Source organism: Stylophora pistillata, chromosome 4, assembly GCF_964205215.1.
Source record: "Stylophora pistillata chromosome 4, jaStyPist1.2, whole genome shotgun sequence".
Classification (NCBI taxonomy): Eukaryota; Metazoa; Cnidaria; class Anthozoa; order Scleractinia; family Pocilloporidae; genus Stylophora; species Stylophora pistillata.
Genome location: NC_142522.1, coordinates 40,496,083 through 40,509,490, shown reverse-complemented (window position 1 = coordinate 40,509,490; position 13,408 = coordinate 40,496,083). Strand labels below are relative to the sequence as shown.

The 13,408-nt window shown below is 37.8% G+C and overlaps 1 protein-coding gene across 1 annotated transcript; it reads left to right on the top strand.

Annotated features, from left to right (window-relative positions):
- Positions 1 to 15: 15 nt before the first annotated feature.
- LOC111330019 (far upstream element-binding protein 3) lies at positions 16 to 13,177 on the top strand. The gene is made up of 22 exons (XM_022934800.2): positions 16 to 175; positions 243 to 300; positions 418 to 450; positions 564 to 605; positions 1,948 to 2,011; positions 2,303 to 2,364; positions 2,459 to 2,530; positions 2,794 to 2,863; positions 3,476 to 3,533; positions 4,393 to 4,471; positions 4,813 to 4,844; positions 5,194 to 5,373; positions 6,184 to 6,261; positions 7,864 to 7,966; positions 8,355 to 8,452; positions 8,854 to 8,965; positions 10,225 to 10,326; positions 10,497 to 10,777; positions 11,236 to 11,266; positions 11,645 to 11,737; positions 11,901 to 12,153; positions 12,926 to 13,177. The coding sequence occupies exons 1-21, from the start codon at positions 62 to 64 to the stop codon at positions 12,131 to 12,133; spliced, it is 1,995 nt and encodes a 664-aa protein (XP_022790535.2). The 5' UTR covers positions 16 to 61; the 3' UTR covers positions 12,134 to 12,153; positions 12,926 to 13,177.
- The last annotated feature ends 231 nt before the right edge of the window (positions 13,178 to 13,408 follow it).

The window sequence follows — 13,408 nt, the reverse complement described above, 5'->3', positions numbered from 1 at the left end:
TCCAACCCATCAGACCTTTCGGACCCCAAAACGGTTTCTCTTCTTCTTCACGTGCATCAAAATGGCGGACGCTGTCTCTTTCAATAACGATAACTTCAATAACGTTCCACCGCCTTCGGGAACTGCGGTAGATCCAAGTTCAGCTTTTGCTGACGCATTGAAAAGAGCTAAAGAGGTAATGTTGATTCTAGGGGTTGAAAGTGTTCTTTTGTGCCGATTTGAACAGGAAATTTCTTTATTAGATTGCCGCTCGGATGGGATCAAGTAGCGCCGCGGCGGCTGAGAGTTCGGCGGAACAAGGTGTGTAAATGTCGTGATTCGACATAAAATCATCAGTCTCATTTCTTAAAACGGTTATTGTGAAATTCTAAAAGGAATTAGAACCTTGATAATTGTTTCTTTTGTCTCTTTGGGCAGAAATTGGTAAGAAGAGAGCATTCGAGTTTGACGGTAAGTTTTGCTAATGGGAGCGAAATCAATCGTAACGATAGCTTGAGATCCTCTCGCTTTTTCTCTAGATGTGTAACCTCTCGCGGAGTCATATATTGTCTGCTTTTTTTCAGGTGGTATTGAAGAAGTCCCCATGAAAAAACCAGCGATGGAAGGTGGGATCTATTTTGTAGACGTGAACAAATGATAAATTTAAAATAAGCTGAACATTGTGAAAACGGCGTGGTTTTGGTGGATGTTGACTTCGAATTAGCTTAGTGAGATCAGTTAGTGTAAAACGTTGGTGACCTTTTCCACCTTAGTTAGATGAATTAGAAACTGACTGCGTGCTTTCGAACTTTAATTTTCTTTAAAACAGCTGTGAATTTCATTGCGAAAATCGCCCAATGTTATTTAGCTTCCTAGTAAGCCCGTGGTAGCATGATTATTTGCAGTATGTTATTGTGTAGCGAAAAAGCAACGTGTTGCAGGTACCCATTTTGCCAAATGAAGAGATTTAAATTGTCAAGTACTTCTAAAGTTTCTGTGAACTATAATGGCGATTTTTAGAATACCGAAGGCAAATAACTGCATCATGAAGAAAGCTATCACACGAAAGCTATCTATCAGTAGCTATACTCATGTCAACTTGTTGGATTTCCTGTGGTTTTCTGTCAACCTTAACGTCTTAAAATCAGTACACATATTTTTCATACTGTTCTCCATTCATTTCCTAAAATATTTACAAGGAGAATGTTTCTTATAATCAAGAGCTGCTTTAGTTGGTGATCATTTCCCTTATTCTCGTGACCTTATTGTTTGATTCAGGGGTGATATTGTTGGGAGAAATTAAATGTTTATCAACCTTAGTAGTTTAACCCTTTAACTCCCATGAGTGACCAACACAGAACTTCTCCCTAACCATATCAATACAATATCAAGCAGACTAGTGACGAGAATCAAGGAAAATATCATTGAGGGGATTATTGGTCGACTCAATACTAAATTCTCCAAAACCAGCATCATAAGGAGAGTTAGGAATGAGATCTTGGGAACGAAAGAGTTAAGAGTTGAGATAATTTGTCTTCTCAGTCTTACTTTTTCCTAAATTTTTTTTGCAAAGCTCATTGGTCATACTTTTTATGAGCCCAGTCAATGTTATCTCAAAATTACAGGGGTTTCATAAATGTTTTCAGCAGGAGGGCAACTGGTTTTCACAGGCGGGCAAAAATTCTTGAACTGAATTTCTTTATCAGGTAAACTTTTCTCCGGATCCCCAAACCAGGTGGGCAAAACTGTCCTCATCTCTGGTCAGTTTGCCAGGGGCCCAGCCCTTAATTAAACCCCCAAAAATTATGAAAGTTGTTGTACATGTATTCTATTTTTGGTTTAAAATATGTTCATTGCACCAAAAGTCCTCAGTTGGGGTCATGTTTTTGTCAATATAATTAAGAGAGTATTGTTCATAAATGTAAAGAAAAGTTTTAGTTGGTTGACATTTATAAATTTGGCTTCCAGCTCCTATGGATGGAAAAGATCCAAAATCAATTGCTATGCAAGTGGCTGCAAGTTTGGCACAAAGGTAATGTTTGTGCTTGTACATATGTTGAAGATGTGTTTGGAATCAGAATACAAAAGAAGTAACTTATAGTTCATTTTTGGGATGAGGTTATAGTGAGTGTTTCCTCTAAGATGTAAATGTAACTTTTTCACTGGACAAAGAGTACTATAATTCACTCAAACAGCAATACTACAATTTGATCATTGAATAACATTGAATAAATGTTATCAGCTCATCAATTTCTGTATGTATCCATGATGAATAATGATATCCTTTCCTGTGAAAGTAACAAAACTTTTTTTATTTAAACAGAGCTGGTCTTGGATCATTAGTAGCAGAGGAAATGAAAATTCCAAACAGATTTGTTGGATTAAGTAAGTGCGGAGAGTTCATTTCGTAGATGTGTGAGTTATAGTTGAGGTCAATCTTGAACAATCTCAGTTACTCCTGGATTCTCACCTGTTTCAGTTATTGGACGTGGTGGAGAACAGATTAACAAACTTCAGTCAGAAACTGGTGCCAAAATACAAGTTGCTCCTGGTAAAAAATGTTCTCTTTTCCATTAAACTGAAAATTTAGCATTAAATTAGAGAGGAACTCTAACAGTTGAGCAAGGCCATGTTCAGTTTGTGTCTGAACTGGGTCATACAAGCTGTAGATGTGACTAACAATCACAAACTTTAGTACAGGAAATACTAAATTTATTCAAATTTAGTTTAAATGTATCTGGGGATGATGTATTTTGAAGGAGAGATTTTGAGTACACAAGAGAATTGACGCTGTTATTTGTTTATTTGTTATAGATCCTCCTCCTGGTCAGATGCCGCCTCCAGATCGTCATGTCTCTATAAATGGAACACGCGAAGCTGTGGAGTAAGTTTATCTTATGCTTTGAATATATCAACAAAGTTGAAATGGTAAATTGGCCACTATTATGATTATAAAAGCTGACGTTTTGAGCATTAGCCCTTCGTCGGAGCGAAGGGCTAACGCTCGAAACATCTGCTTTTATAATCGTAACGGTGGCCAATTTACCATTCCAACTTTGTTGATATATTCAAATTATTTCGTTACCCCCACTGACGCAGCCCCAAACAGTTTCTTTAGAAACTATCAACCTTTATCTTATGCTGTCTAAGTAGCATTGTAGTAAAGATTCTTCAGCAATTTCTTGTTTAATCCCATTTTGTTCCTCACACAGATGTTAACATTTTACTGAACATCTTAAAGATGAAAATAAAAGATTGCTGTATTTGATTTTCAGTTGCCTTTGTGGTTGTCATTTTATTTCCTACTTCACCGTGGGTTTATTGCTGTTGGAAGAATTTACCCTGTGTTAGCTTGAGATTAAGTGAAAGTTGAATTATCTCGACATGTAAATGCAAGTTCACGCGCTGTAAGATAATTTATGGATCAAGGTAAATTTCAGTGAGAAAACCTACTTTAAGACTCAATCTATTACTGTTCCTTTCTCTATCAAAACAGGAAGGCAAGAAATTTGTTAAACAAAATATGTGAGGATGGAAAGATTCCAGAATCTTTGGTGAGGATGGTTTTATTAATCTTAAAAGGATAATAATAACTCATAATAATATATTGATTTCTATAGCGCATTTCCATGTAAATGCTCTAATGTGCTTTACAACACTGTGTGGGGGACTTTTCCAGACTGCCGGTGGCAGTTTACAATTAATAAAGGAAAAATTTTACAGATGCCCCCTCCCCCCCATTCCCAGTAAACAGGCCAGACCACATCACAGTAATCTCATGATGTGGTTTCTTTAACGTCCCCTGCCGAAGTTAACTAATTGATAGGTGCAGGAGACGGGACGTCCGGCTTTACGTCCTTTCCAAGAAGACGAAGCAATGTGAGTGAAGTGTCTTGCTTGAGGACACAAGGTCAAGCCCCAGCCAGGACTTGAACTTGGGCCATCTGACCCAGAGTCCAGCGCACTGACCACTGGACTACGCACGCCTCACACGTGGAGGATGTGTTCTAACCTTGACCATTATCCACAAAGAACAGCCAAATTTGGACACCACCAACATATGACTGTGTATCTGATAGTTATAAGCATGTAAAGCAGTTGGAATTTTTTAAAAATTTTCTTCAGAGTGTCAAGCTCTATGGAGACTTAAACTCCCAAGACATGATTATTAATTCTCCCCTGTAACTACTGTACATTGAGTGAAGAGAATCTGGATTAGATGAGGAGAACAACTTCTACTTGATAAGTTTGGGTATTCTCATGACCTGTTTTCTGGGTAATGTATGGAGATTATTGGGAGAAATTGCATGTTTATCACTTCTGGGGGATAAAGGGTCAATTCATACTAGATCTGTGGTGTGTAAAAGAGGTAAATAGAAGAATCAATATTGTTTTGTTACTGTTGTGTTCCAGATGTCATCACCAGTTGTTGCCCCAGGTGAACAAGTCATTGAAATGATGATACCTGCCAGTAAAGTGGGACTTATTATTGGTGAGTGTCAAACATATACATGAGATTTCTCCTGAACTGATTAACTACTTTACAGGGTTTTTTCAGTGGGGAAGGGGGACATGTCATGAAAGTAAAGGGGGTGACTGTGCTAAAGCAAATAGCTTAGTAGCTTAGCTTGGAGTGGAGATAATTTCCTTTTCCATCTCAGTCCTCACTGTTTCAAAGCAAAACAACACCCTTTGCTACACATGTTATATTCTCCCAAGGTATTAATCACAGGAAGATTCTCTTTGATATACAGTGTGGCTATGGGCTCCTTATAAAACGCCTCTTAGTATGGAAATCTTACTGATCTCCGTCCAATTTTCTTTTTGTTACAGGAAAAGGAGGCGAGACCATTAAGGCTCTTCAGGTTCATTGTTTTCTGATTTGAATTTATTGGGTAACTGCATGAGAGAGAAACTGTAAATCTCTCTTATGCAGTTTCTGAGAACACCTGGAGGTTTTCCTCCATGCAAAGACACTACAGTGTACCTTGTTCAGACTGATCTATTTAGGTTTTGTTGAATATATCAGCCATTTCTTACTCTGAGACCATTGTTATTAATGAATCAATTTGCAGCTTTGATAGCTCCATGAAACTAAAAAGTGTAGAACCTAAAATTATCCGAGTTAAGACAGAAGTTAAAATGATTCATGTTACTTCTTTTTGTTGGAGTTGTGAAGTATTTTTGAAAGTGGCTTTTCTTGCAAATGTCTAGGAGAGAGCACAGTGTCGTATGATGATGATTCAGGATGGCCAATATCTAAATGCTCCAGAGAAACCTCTGAGAATCATGGGAGATGCCATGAGAACGCAAAGAGGAAAGGATCTCGTACAAGATTTACTTACTGAGAAAGAGCTTGAGGTCAGTGGGCAAGGGACAAACAGGAATTGGCAGGTGAGGACCAAGCAAACAGGGATTTAGTCAGGAATTAAATATCAGACCAATTTTTTTTTTTTTTAATCTGAAAAGTATTCAATGGTTGGTTCTGGGTGTTGGTGTTTTTGAAACCACACACTTCATGATGATTGAGCTCCATGACTGAGATTTTACTTTGTATGCAAGACAATGTTTTCTAAAATAATATTCTTGAAAATCTACATGATTAGAGATTTTAAGACCTTTCTTTAAGCTTTTGAGCAGCTGTAAGTAATGAAATACATAGGAAGATATGATATCAGCACTCTGGACTGTAACCTTTTTGTTTGCCATGGCCACTGTAGAAGAATTTTGATGACTTGATATGCAAAGTGGCCTACTTGGCAACATGCTGGTAACTTCTGGGGGTCATGTAGCAAGGTTTTATGTTTCTATGACTCATATACACCTAAAGTTGGAGTGAGATAAACATTTGTACATAAAATCAGTTAATGTTCTGCAAGATCTCCTTTTCTGGTGACTAAAATTTTTAATTCTTTCTATCATTTAAAAGTTTTACTTGTAGTTGGCCTAATTGGGATTTTAAACAAAAGAATAAGCTTGGAGCTCCGATAATGTGTAGATAATGCTATTTTTTTTATCATCCTTGGTACAGTTGTTCATAATTATAGTTTACCAGAAATAAGTGCTAATGCTTGAGCACAACAGCTTTTATTTTTTAATACTTGACAGAATGATCATTAGCTGGTACATGTACATTTAGTAGCCATGGTTTGGATTAAACTTTACAGAAATGTGATGTTCATAAATAATTTTATTGAATCTTAGCAAAACATGCCAGGATCAGACTATAAAGGAAATAGACATCAGATGGACAGAAATCAGCCTGGTATGCAGCAGATTGAGGTATGTAAAATATGTGCACTTAAAGTCAATGTACAGCATTAAAGCTTACTTGCCCCTTTCTGTCAGGGCTTGTTCTGGTTTTTCACAAAGCTGGAATGCCAATCCATCCCAGATATTCCCCAACAATTTCTCAAAATTCCGCATTTATAGTTCTGGGTGTGGAAACTTACTGTGAGAGTCCATTGTCTTACCTAAGAACAGAGCACACTGACCACACTTTGGAGTTGAACTCCAACCTTTGATCCACTATCCAGTGGGCCATGACAGGACAGAAAATGTGTGCACTGTAAGTACCCTCCTGTTGTCCCATACAACGCCTTAGAAAAGTTTTCTAAGGCTTTGTATGGGACAACGGGAGGGTACTTACTGTGCACACATTTTCCGTCCTGTCATGGACCACTAGACCACAGCAACCCCATCATATAGTTGCCACAAGACTGATCTCAGTCAGCATCTATGCAAAGAAGGTACTTCAGATGGCAAAATTGGCCGCTTTTTGTATCAAAATAAACTGCCCAACTCGAGAATTTACCATAACCCTGTCCTCTTTCTCTTATATAGTAAGTAAACACTTCATTTATAGAGGGTAGCACTAAATAGCTAGAAGCTAATGAACTTGTGGCCCTCAGAACACCCACCCATCCCACCCCAAGGGAGGACATCCATCACACAGTAATCTCTTGCATGGGAAATTAACATCTCCTACCCCTAACCCTGCAGAAAACGGGGCCTACGGTTTATTTGTCCTTATCCGAGAAGACTAGAATATATATCCATTTCTTTATATTATAGAAAGGTAGCAAATTCTCCTCAGTTATTTTAAAGTGCACCTACACCCAAAAAATTTTTTTTGCTTAACGAAGTAAGCTTATTATTTTGAGTATTTCTGCGCAAACATTTTTTTATTTGCTCAAATCTTCAATTTTCTATGCCCAGTCAAAATACGGAAAATCGGCCGCCATCTTGCCCCACGACCGAGTTTAAAGAGGAATGGCTCTAGTGGGTAATGTGACGTCAAATCGAGAACACGAAAGTCTGCATTTCACACATTTTCACTTGTTTGGGAAGGTTGTAGTCGATAATTGTCCGAAAATATGCCGACTAAGTGTGTTGTAGAAGGATGTAGCAACGTGCGAAATTTGCAAGAGGGTATCGCGCTTCATACATTCTTCATACAACACACCTAGTCGGCATATTTCGGACAATATCGACGACAATCTTCCCAAACAAGTGAAAATGTGTGAGATGCAGACTTTCGTGTTCTCGATTTGACGTCACATTACCCGCTAGAGCCATTCTTCTTTAAACTCGGTCGTGGGGCAAGATGGCGGCCGATTTTCCGTATTTTGACTGGGCATAGAAAATTAAAGATTTGAGCAAATTAAAAAAATTTTGCACAGAAATACTCCAAAAAATAAGCTTATTTCGTTAAGCGAAAAAAAAATTTTGGGTTTAGGTGCACTTTAAGACCATGAGTATTGGTCCGGACGGGGCTCAAACCCTCGACCTCCCACACAACACAATAACATCTATGAAAACAGAGATATTTCATTGCAAACTTGAAACATTGAGTTTTTAATTACAATTACTTTTCCTTGGCAGATTCCTGTTCCTCGAGAGATTGTGGGTTTTGTTATTGGAAAGAGCGGTGAAACCATCAAAAGAATACAAGCTGAAACCAGAGCAAAAGTTCAATTCAATATGAGTATGTTATGTCATCCATTCTTCATGATTTGAATTGAATTAAATTCCAGAAGCTTGGAAAAGACCTGTATCAGGATCTCTGATAGGTTTATTTCAACTAAGGAATAGCTTGTGGTAGCAAATTTGATTCAGTTGTATCGAGTGAAAGTGTTCAATTATTGTCTTTGTTTTGATACCCACATACTATTTATGAAAGTGGACATAAGTCATTTTGAACATGAGGGAAAAAATGGGGACAAAAATCCATGATTGAAAACAACCATGTGCTCTGAGATATTCCTAAAAGTATGCTTATGTCTTTTTACATGTAGTTTAGGTACAGGTTTATTCTGATTGTTTGCACTTGCTTTTTGTATTGTTGATCGACTTAATAATATTTGTGATTACAGAGGACAACTCTAATGCTCCTGAACGAATGGCAACTGTCCAAGGAACACCAGAGCAGGTGCAAAAAGTCCAGGCCATGATTCAAGAAATAATGGAACAGGTGAGTAATATTGAAGCTATTTCCAAGGAAATGTTTAACAACTGCAATAATGTCAGTGGGTGAAAATGTGATTCGGCTGAAAGAGTAGATGCAAAGTTGACTTTTACATTTAACAGGCACTGATAAGTTAGGAAAGTCCTTGGATTGGTCAATTGAAGGCTGATCTTTGCTGTTAACTCTCCTTGACACCAAGGTTTTGTCCCAAGGGAGGTGACCATGTATAAGACATGGTCCTCACAGATGAGTTCCAATTAAAAAATATCAGAAACTTCTCAGATCTGGATCCCACCAAATCAAACTATGATATATTCCATTTAGTCGTGTCAGTGGATATGAAAATATGTGTGTGGTATTTTAGGAATTATTTTATTTTCAACAAGCTGTTTTGATCTGATTTACAGTCTCGACAGCGAGGAGGTCCCCCCCCCAGAGGTCCCCCAGCCAATATGCCTGGAGTAACCTCAGTTGAATACCCAGTACCAGGAAATAAATGTGGCCTGATAATTGGAAAAGGTATGATGATAATCTAATTAAAGGAGTGACAGATCATGTAGAGTGTATAATGTATTTGTTGAGTGTTGGTTTGAAAAGTAATGTTTCTGTTGACAGCAAGTTGGTAAGTTGAGTAATATTGTTAAGCTTGGAGCCTGTTGGCCTTAGTTTTGGTTACAGAAATATCTGTCACTAACAATTGTCCCATTCAAGACTTCTGTCCTGTGGATGATTACACTGCAGCAGCATAGAAAGGGACACTGTACTGTTCATTTTGGTCATCACTTTGTGTATTTTCTTGTACTTAAATTTTTTTGGTGGAAGAAAAGTTTTGATGAAAAATATTTGAAAAAAATTCACTTATAACATAACACACAGTAGAGAAAAAGATCATAAAGAAATCAAATATTCTAATGCAGCAGTTCTCATGTGTATGGGAATTTGTAGTGTATGTAGATGTTGTAGGTCAATTTGTTAGTTAGGTAAATTTGTTTCAAACTAGGTTAATTTGAACTCAACCTAGGTCAGTTGCTGATGTCTGTCTGTCTGTTTTTTTTTTTTTTTTTTTTTGGCTTAGTTGAGATGTCTGGAACCTGAGGCAAATAATTGTTTTAGTGTAACTTCAGGTTCCAGACATCTCAACACAGCCAAACAAAAACAAAAAACCAGACAGACAGATATCAGCAACGGACCTAGGTTGAGATCAAATTAACCTAGTTTGAAACAAATTTACCTAAAGAACAAATTGACCTACAACATAGACATGTTTTTGCACGGTAACTGTCTCTTGCTTACACAAAAGCTGTTCTTATACTGTCTGTCTGGCATGTAGTTATGGTCTTATGTTGGCCATATTCATACCTTTTACTGCATGAGTAAAGACTGAGTGAAGTTATACAGTCAAACCTCCCTTTGCATTCACCTCATGTTAGTGACCTCTTTTTCATGTTTCCTTCCCATGAATTGCTCCAGAGGCTTTATTAAATAATTTGTGATACAAAGCAATCACCATAGGTCTCAAGATATTTTTCCTTGAATGACCCACCGAAAGTTTCGATAATGCTGGGAAAGGGTCCAGTCACCATATGCAAATTCCCTAAAAATGTGGACCCCCTGTGGCCTGACCTCTGGTAAGCTACCTTCCTTTGACCAACCACTTGGAATTGACACTTCCAGTGGTTACTTGCAGGAGGTCTGACTGGATTGATAACAATGACAATATTTGGAGACCACAGCCAGCAAAGAATTTTCAACTGATTTCTTCTCTGTATTCCTTGTAGGAGGAGAAACCATCCGAGGGATTATAAACATGTCTGGTGCACATGTAGAATTAAACAGAACTATTCCTGAAAGCTCTCCAACAAAGAGCTTTATAATTCGAGGTACTGAGGCAATTTTATGTTGATCTTGTATGTTCCAAACGTGTTTAATGCTCCCATTAGTCAGTGATGGTATCCGCCTGAAGCGTTAGTGCACATATAGTGGTTCACTGTAGGAGTTACTTGGATAGATGAAGAAAACTTCTAATCACAATAGCTTATTTGTTCATTAGGTACGGAGCAGCAGATACAACATGCCCAACAGATGATCAGGGATAAGATAGAAAGTGAAAGGGGAGGGGGAGGAAACTACAATCAAGGACAAAACTGGAACCAGCCTGGCTGGAACCAACAACAACAGCAGCCACATCAGCAGCAACAGCAAGGCTGGTCACAGTATGGTCAGTATGGTCAACAGCAGCAGTATGGACAGCAGCCTCAACAACAACCAGGACAGCAATATGGACAACAACAACAACAACAGCAGTATGGTCAGCAACCACCACAGCAACAAGTAAGTAGCTGGTCTATGTACAAACCTCAAAAAACCAACAACATAGGAAAAATTTCTGGATTATGGTGCCAGTAAAACAAGCCAGTCTGAAATGAGAGAACCAAGCTGTTAAAAAATATGTTATTTTCTGGGCTGGAGGTTGTGTATGGGAAAAAAACCTACCCAAGGTCTTTCTGCTTGATTGCTTTTTGTCACTAGTGTTGCGAAATAAAAAAAGGATTTTTGCTAGATTAGTGAATCAGATTTGAGGATTTAAGATTCCATTTTGCTCTTGAGAAAATAATAATGGCAAGTATTTTTGGCTTTGGGCGAAAAAGACACTTTTTCTCATTCTCAAAATAATTGTGGTGTTCATGGATTCCTGAACATGGTAATCTAAGTCATGTAACTGATGAAAAAATTCCTAAAAAGAACCAAAGAAAAGGTCATTCTGTACTTAGCAACTGTTTGTTTTGCAGGGCCAACAGCAAGGCCAGCAACCTGGTCAGGGTAAGGAACAGTTTTCTTGATTTTCAGAGGCACAGAATTATGGGATGCATATGCACGTTAGACAGCCTTCACTCAAAGTAGTTTTGGAAACATTTACATGTCTGTGATGTTGTTGATCCATTACAATAGTATAATGATCAGTGAAGAACAAACATATTATTTTAAAATTACGAATAGAAGGAAACCATCTTAGGAGTTTCAAGCTGTGTTAGAGAGTCATCTGTGTGTGGAGTTTTTGGTGTTAAGTTTTGTTAGATCTCCAAATGACTATTGTTGAGGAATCATTTTGCATTTGGGCTATAGCAGCCATGTAAATATGTGGAGTACACTATTGCTTTTATTTACACACATGAATAATGTTATGTTTACTTGTTACAGGTCAAGGCCAGGCAGATTATTCTGCAGCTTGGGCAGCATACTATCAACAACTCTACCAGCAACAGGCAGTAATGGCTGCCGGACAGGCACCAGGTATGAGATTGATGGAAACTTTTCACAGAGAAGCAAACATCAAAAGGAGCTTAATACTGTCTGCTTACATAAATTTCCATTCCTTTGAACAACCAGAGCTAGTTAATTAGCCAAGTTTCTCAGGCTTGGAAGTCACCTTTAATTCCTTTTGCAATCCCTGCAGGTCAACCAGCAGGGCAGGGGGGGCAGCCTGATTACACACAAGCATGGGCAGAGTTCTACAGACAGCAGGGTTACTACTACCCCTACCAACAAGCTGGACAGCCTCAACAACCAGGAGTACCTGGACAACAGCCACAACAGCAGCAGCAACAACAACCACCACAACAAGGACCTGCTGGTGGACAGCCAGGGGGACCTCCACCAGGGCCCCCTGGGGGACAACAGGGCCAGTAATAGGAACATAAGTTGTAAAGGTAAGTTTTTATTTATGTAGAAAGGGGAAGGAGAAAGGGGTGTTTGACTTGGGATTGATGTGTGTAGATGGGGTAGGTATAAAGCTGTATTTGTACTTATTAAAAGTTTTCTGTTCTCTTGATATCAGCTGATTTTTTGTTTGCTTTTTTTTTTTCGTCCACTTGCTCTCTGTTTTTATTTTAAATGAATTGCTCTATCATGAGTTTGTACTTTTCTCCTTGGAAAACAGTTTTCCAAGGATAAGTTATTCAATTGAACTACAATTCTCTGTTTTTCAACCTTTATTCCAGCAATGTGCATGTCTTTTGACTTTAAAAATGCATGATCATGTTCTTTGCTTGAACTGTAATAAGGTAGCGATTTGAAAACTCGATCTTTCAACCAGTGTTGTCATTTACTAATGATGATTATGAGATTAAAGTTATGTAGTAAACCACTAAAATGTAACCAGAAGGACAAGGCTAGAGTCAGAGAATTGCATTCAGGTCAGCTGGTGAAATGATGCACATTCTGTCATGATTGAGTTTGATCTTAAAATTATATGATAATTTTTAAGGGAGTGGCTGTTATTTATTTTCAATATCTCCTTTGTTCTTTCAATTATATTGGGAATTGTGTACTTTTATTAGGTCTGAAATGGTGCATACATGTGTCAATGTGAATTGTGGTGCTTGCTTTATCAAGTCTCTCTGGCAAATTTTAAAGTTGATTTTGGATTGATAGTAAATTCTATGCTCAATGGTAGTATTTTTATCGTACATTTCTTTCTAGGAAGAGAAGTAGAGGTGTCTTCAGGAAAGCTGTTTCTGCTAGGAAGATTTCTTTTTTACAAAGGATTTTGGTGTTCTACCCTTAACATCGATTTCCTGTCGGCCTATGTAATAGTTATTTTGATTTTTAGTTTGAATTGCATTTGTATTCCGCTATCATTTATGCTATGAGTTTGTAAACATATATGAATTTACAGGATAGGACACGAAGTAATCCAAATGGGCGTGGCATTAAAGGACACATTTTATTTGTTGTGTGCATTTGTTTTAATTCTACCATTGCTGTTTTTGACTTCACTGAAATAAATCTGCAGGTCCAGTGTTGGATGAAGCTTTTGCTATCGTAGTTGTACAGGGCTGTGCTTGATTTATAGGGTCAAATATAGAATGGTATTTAATATTATTATTAGTAGGATTTTTCAAAGAAAAGCTGTCACATATGAAGGTTTTCTCTGGTTTGACTCTTGTCGTCATTGCTTTAAAA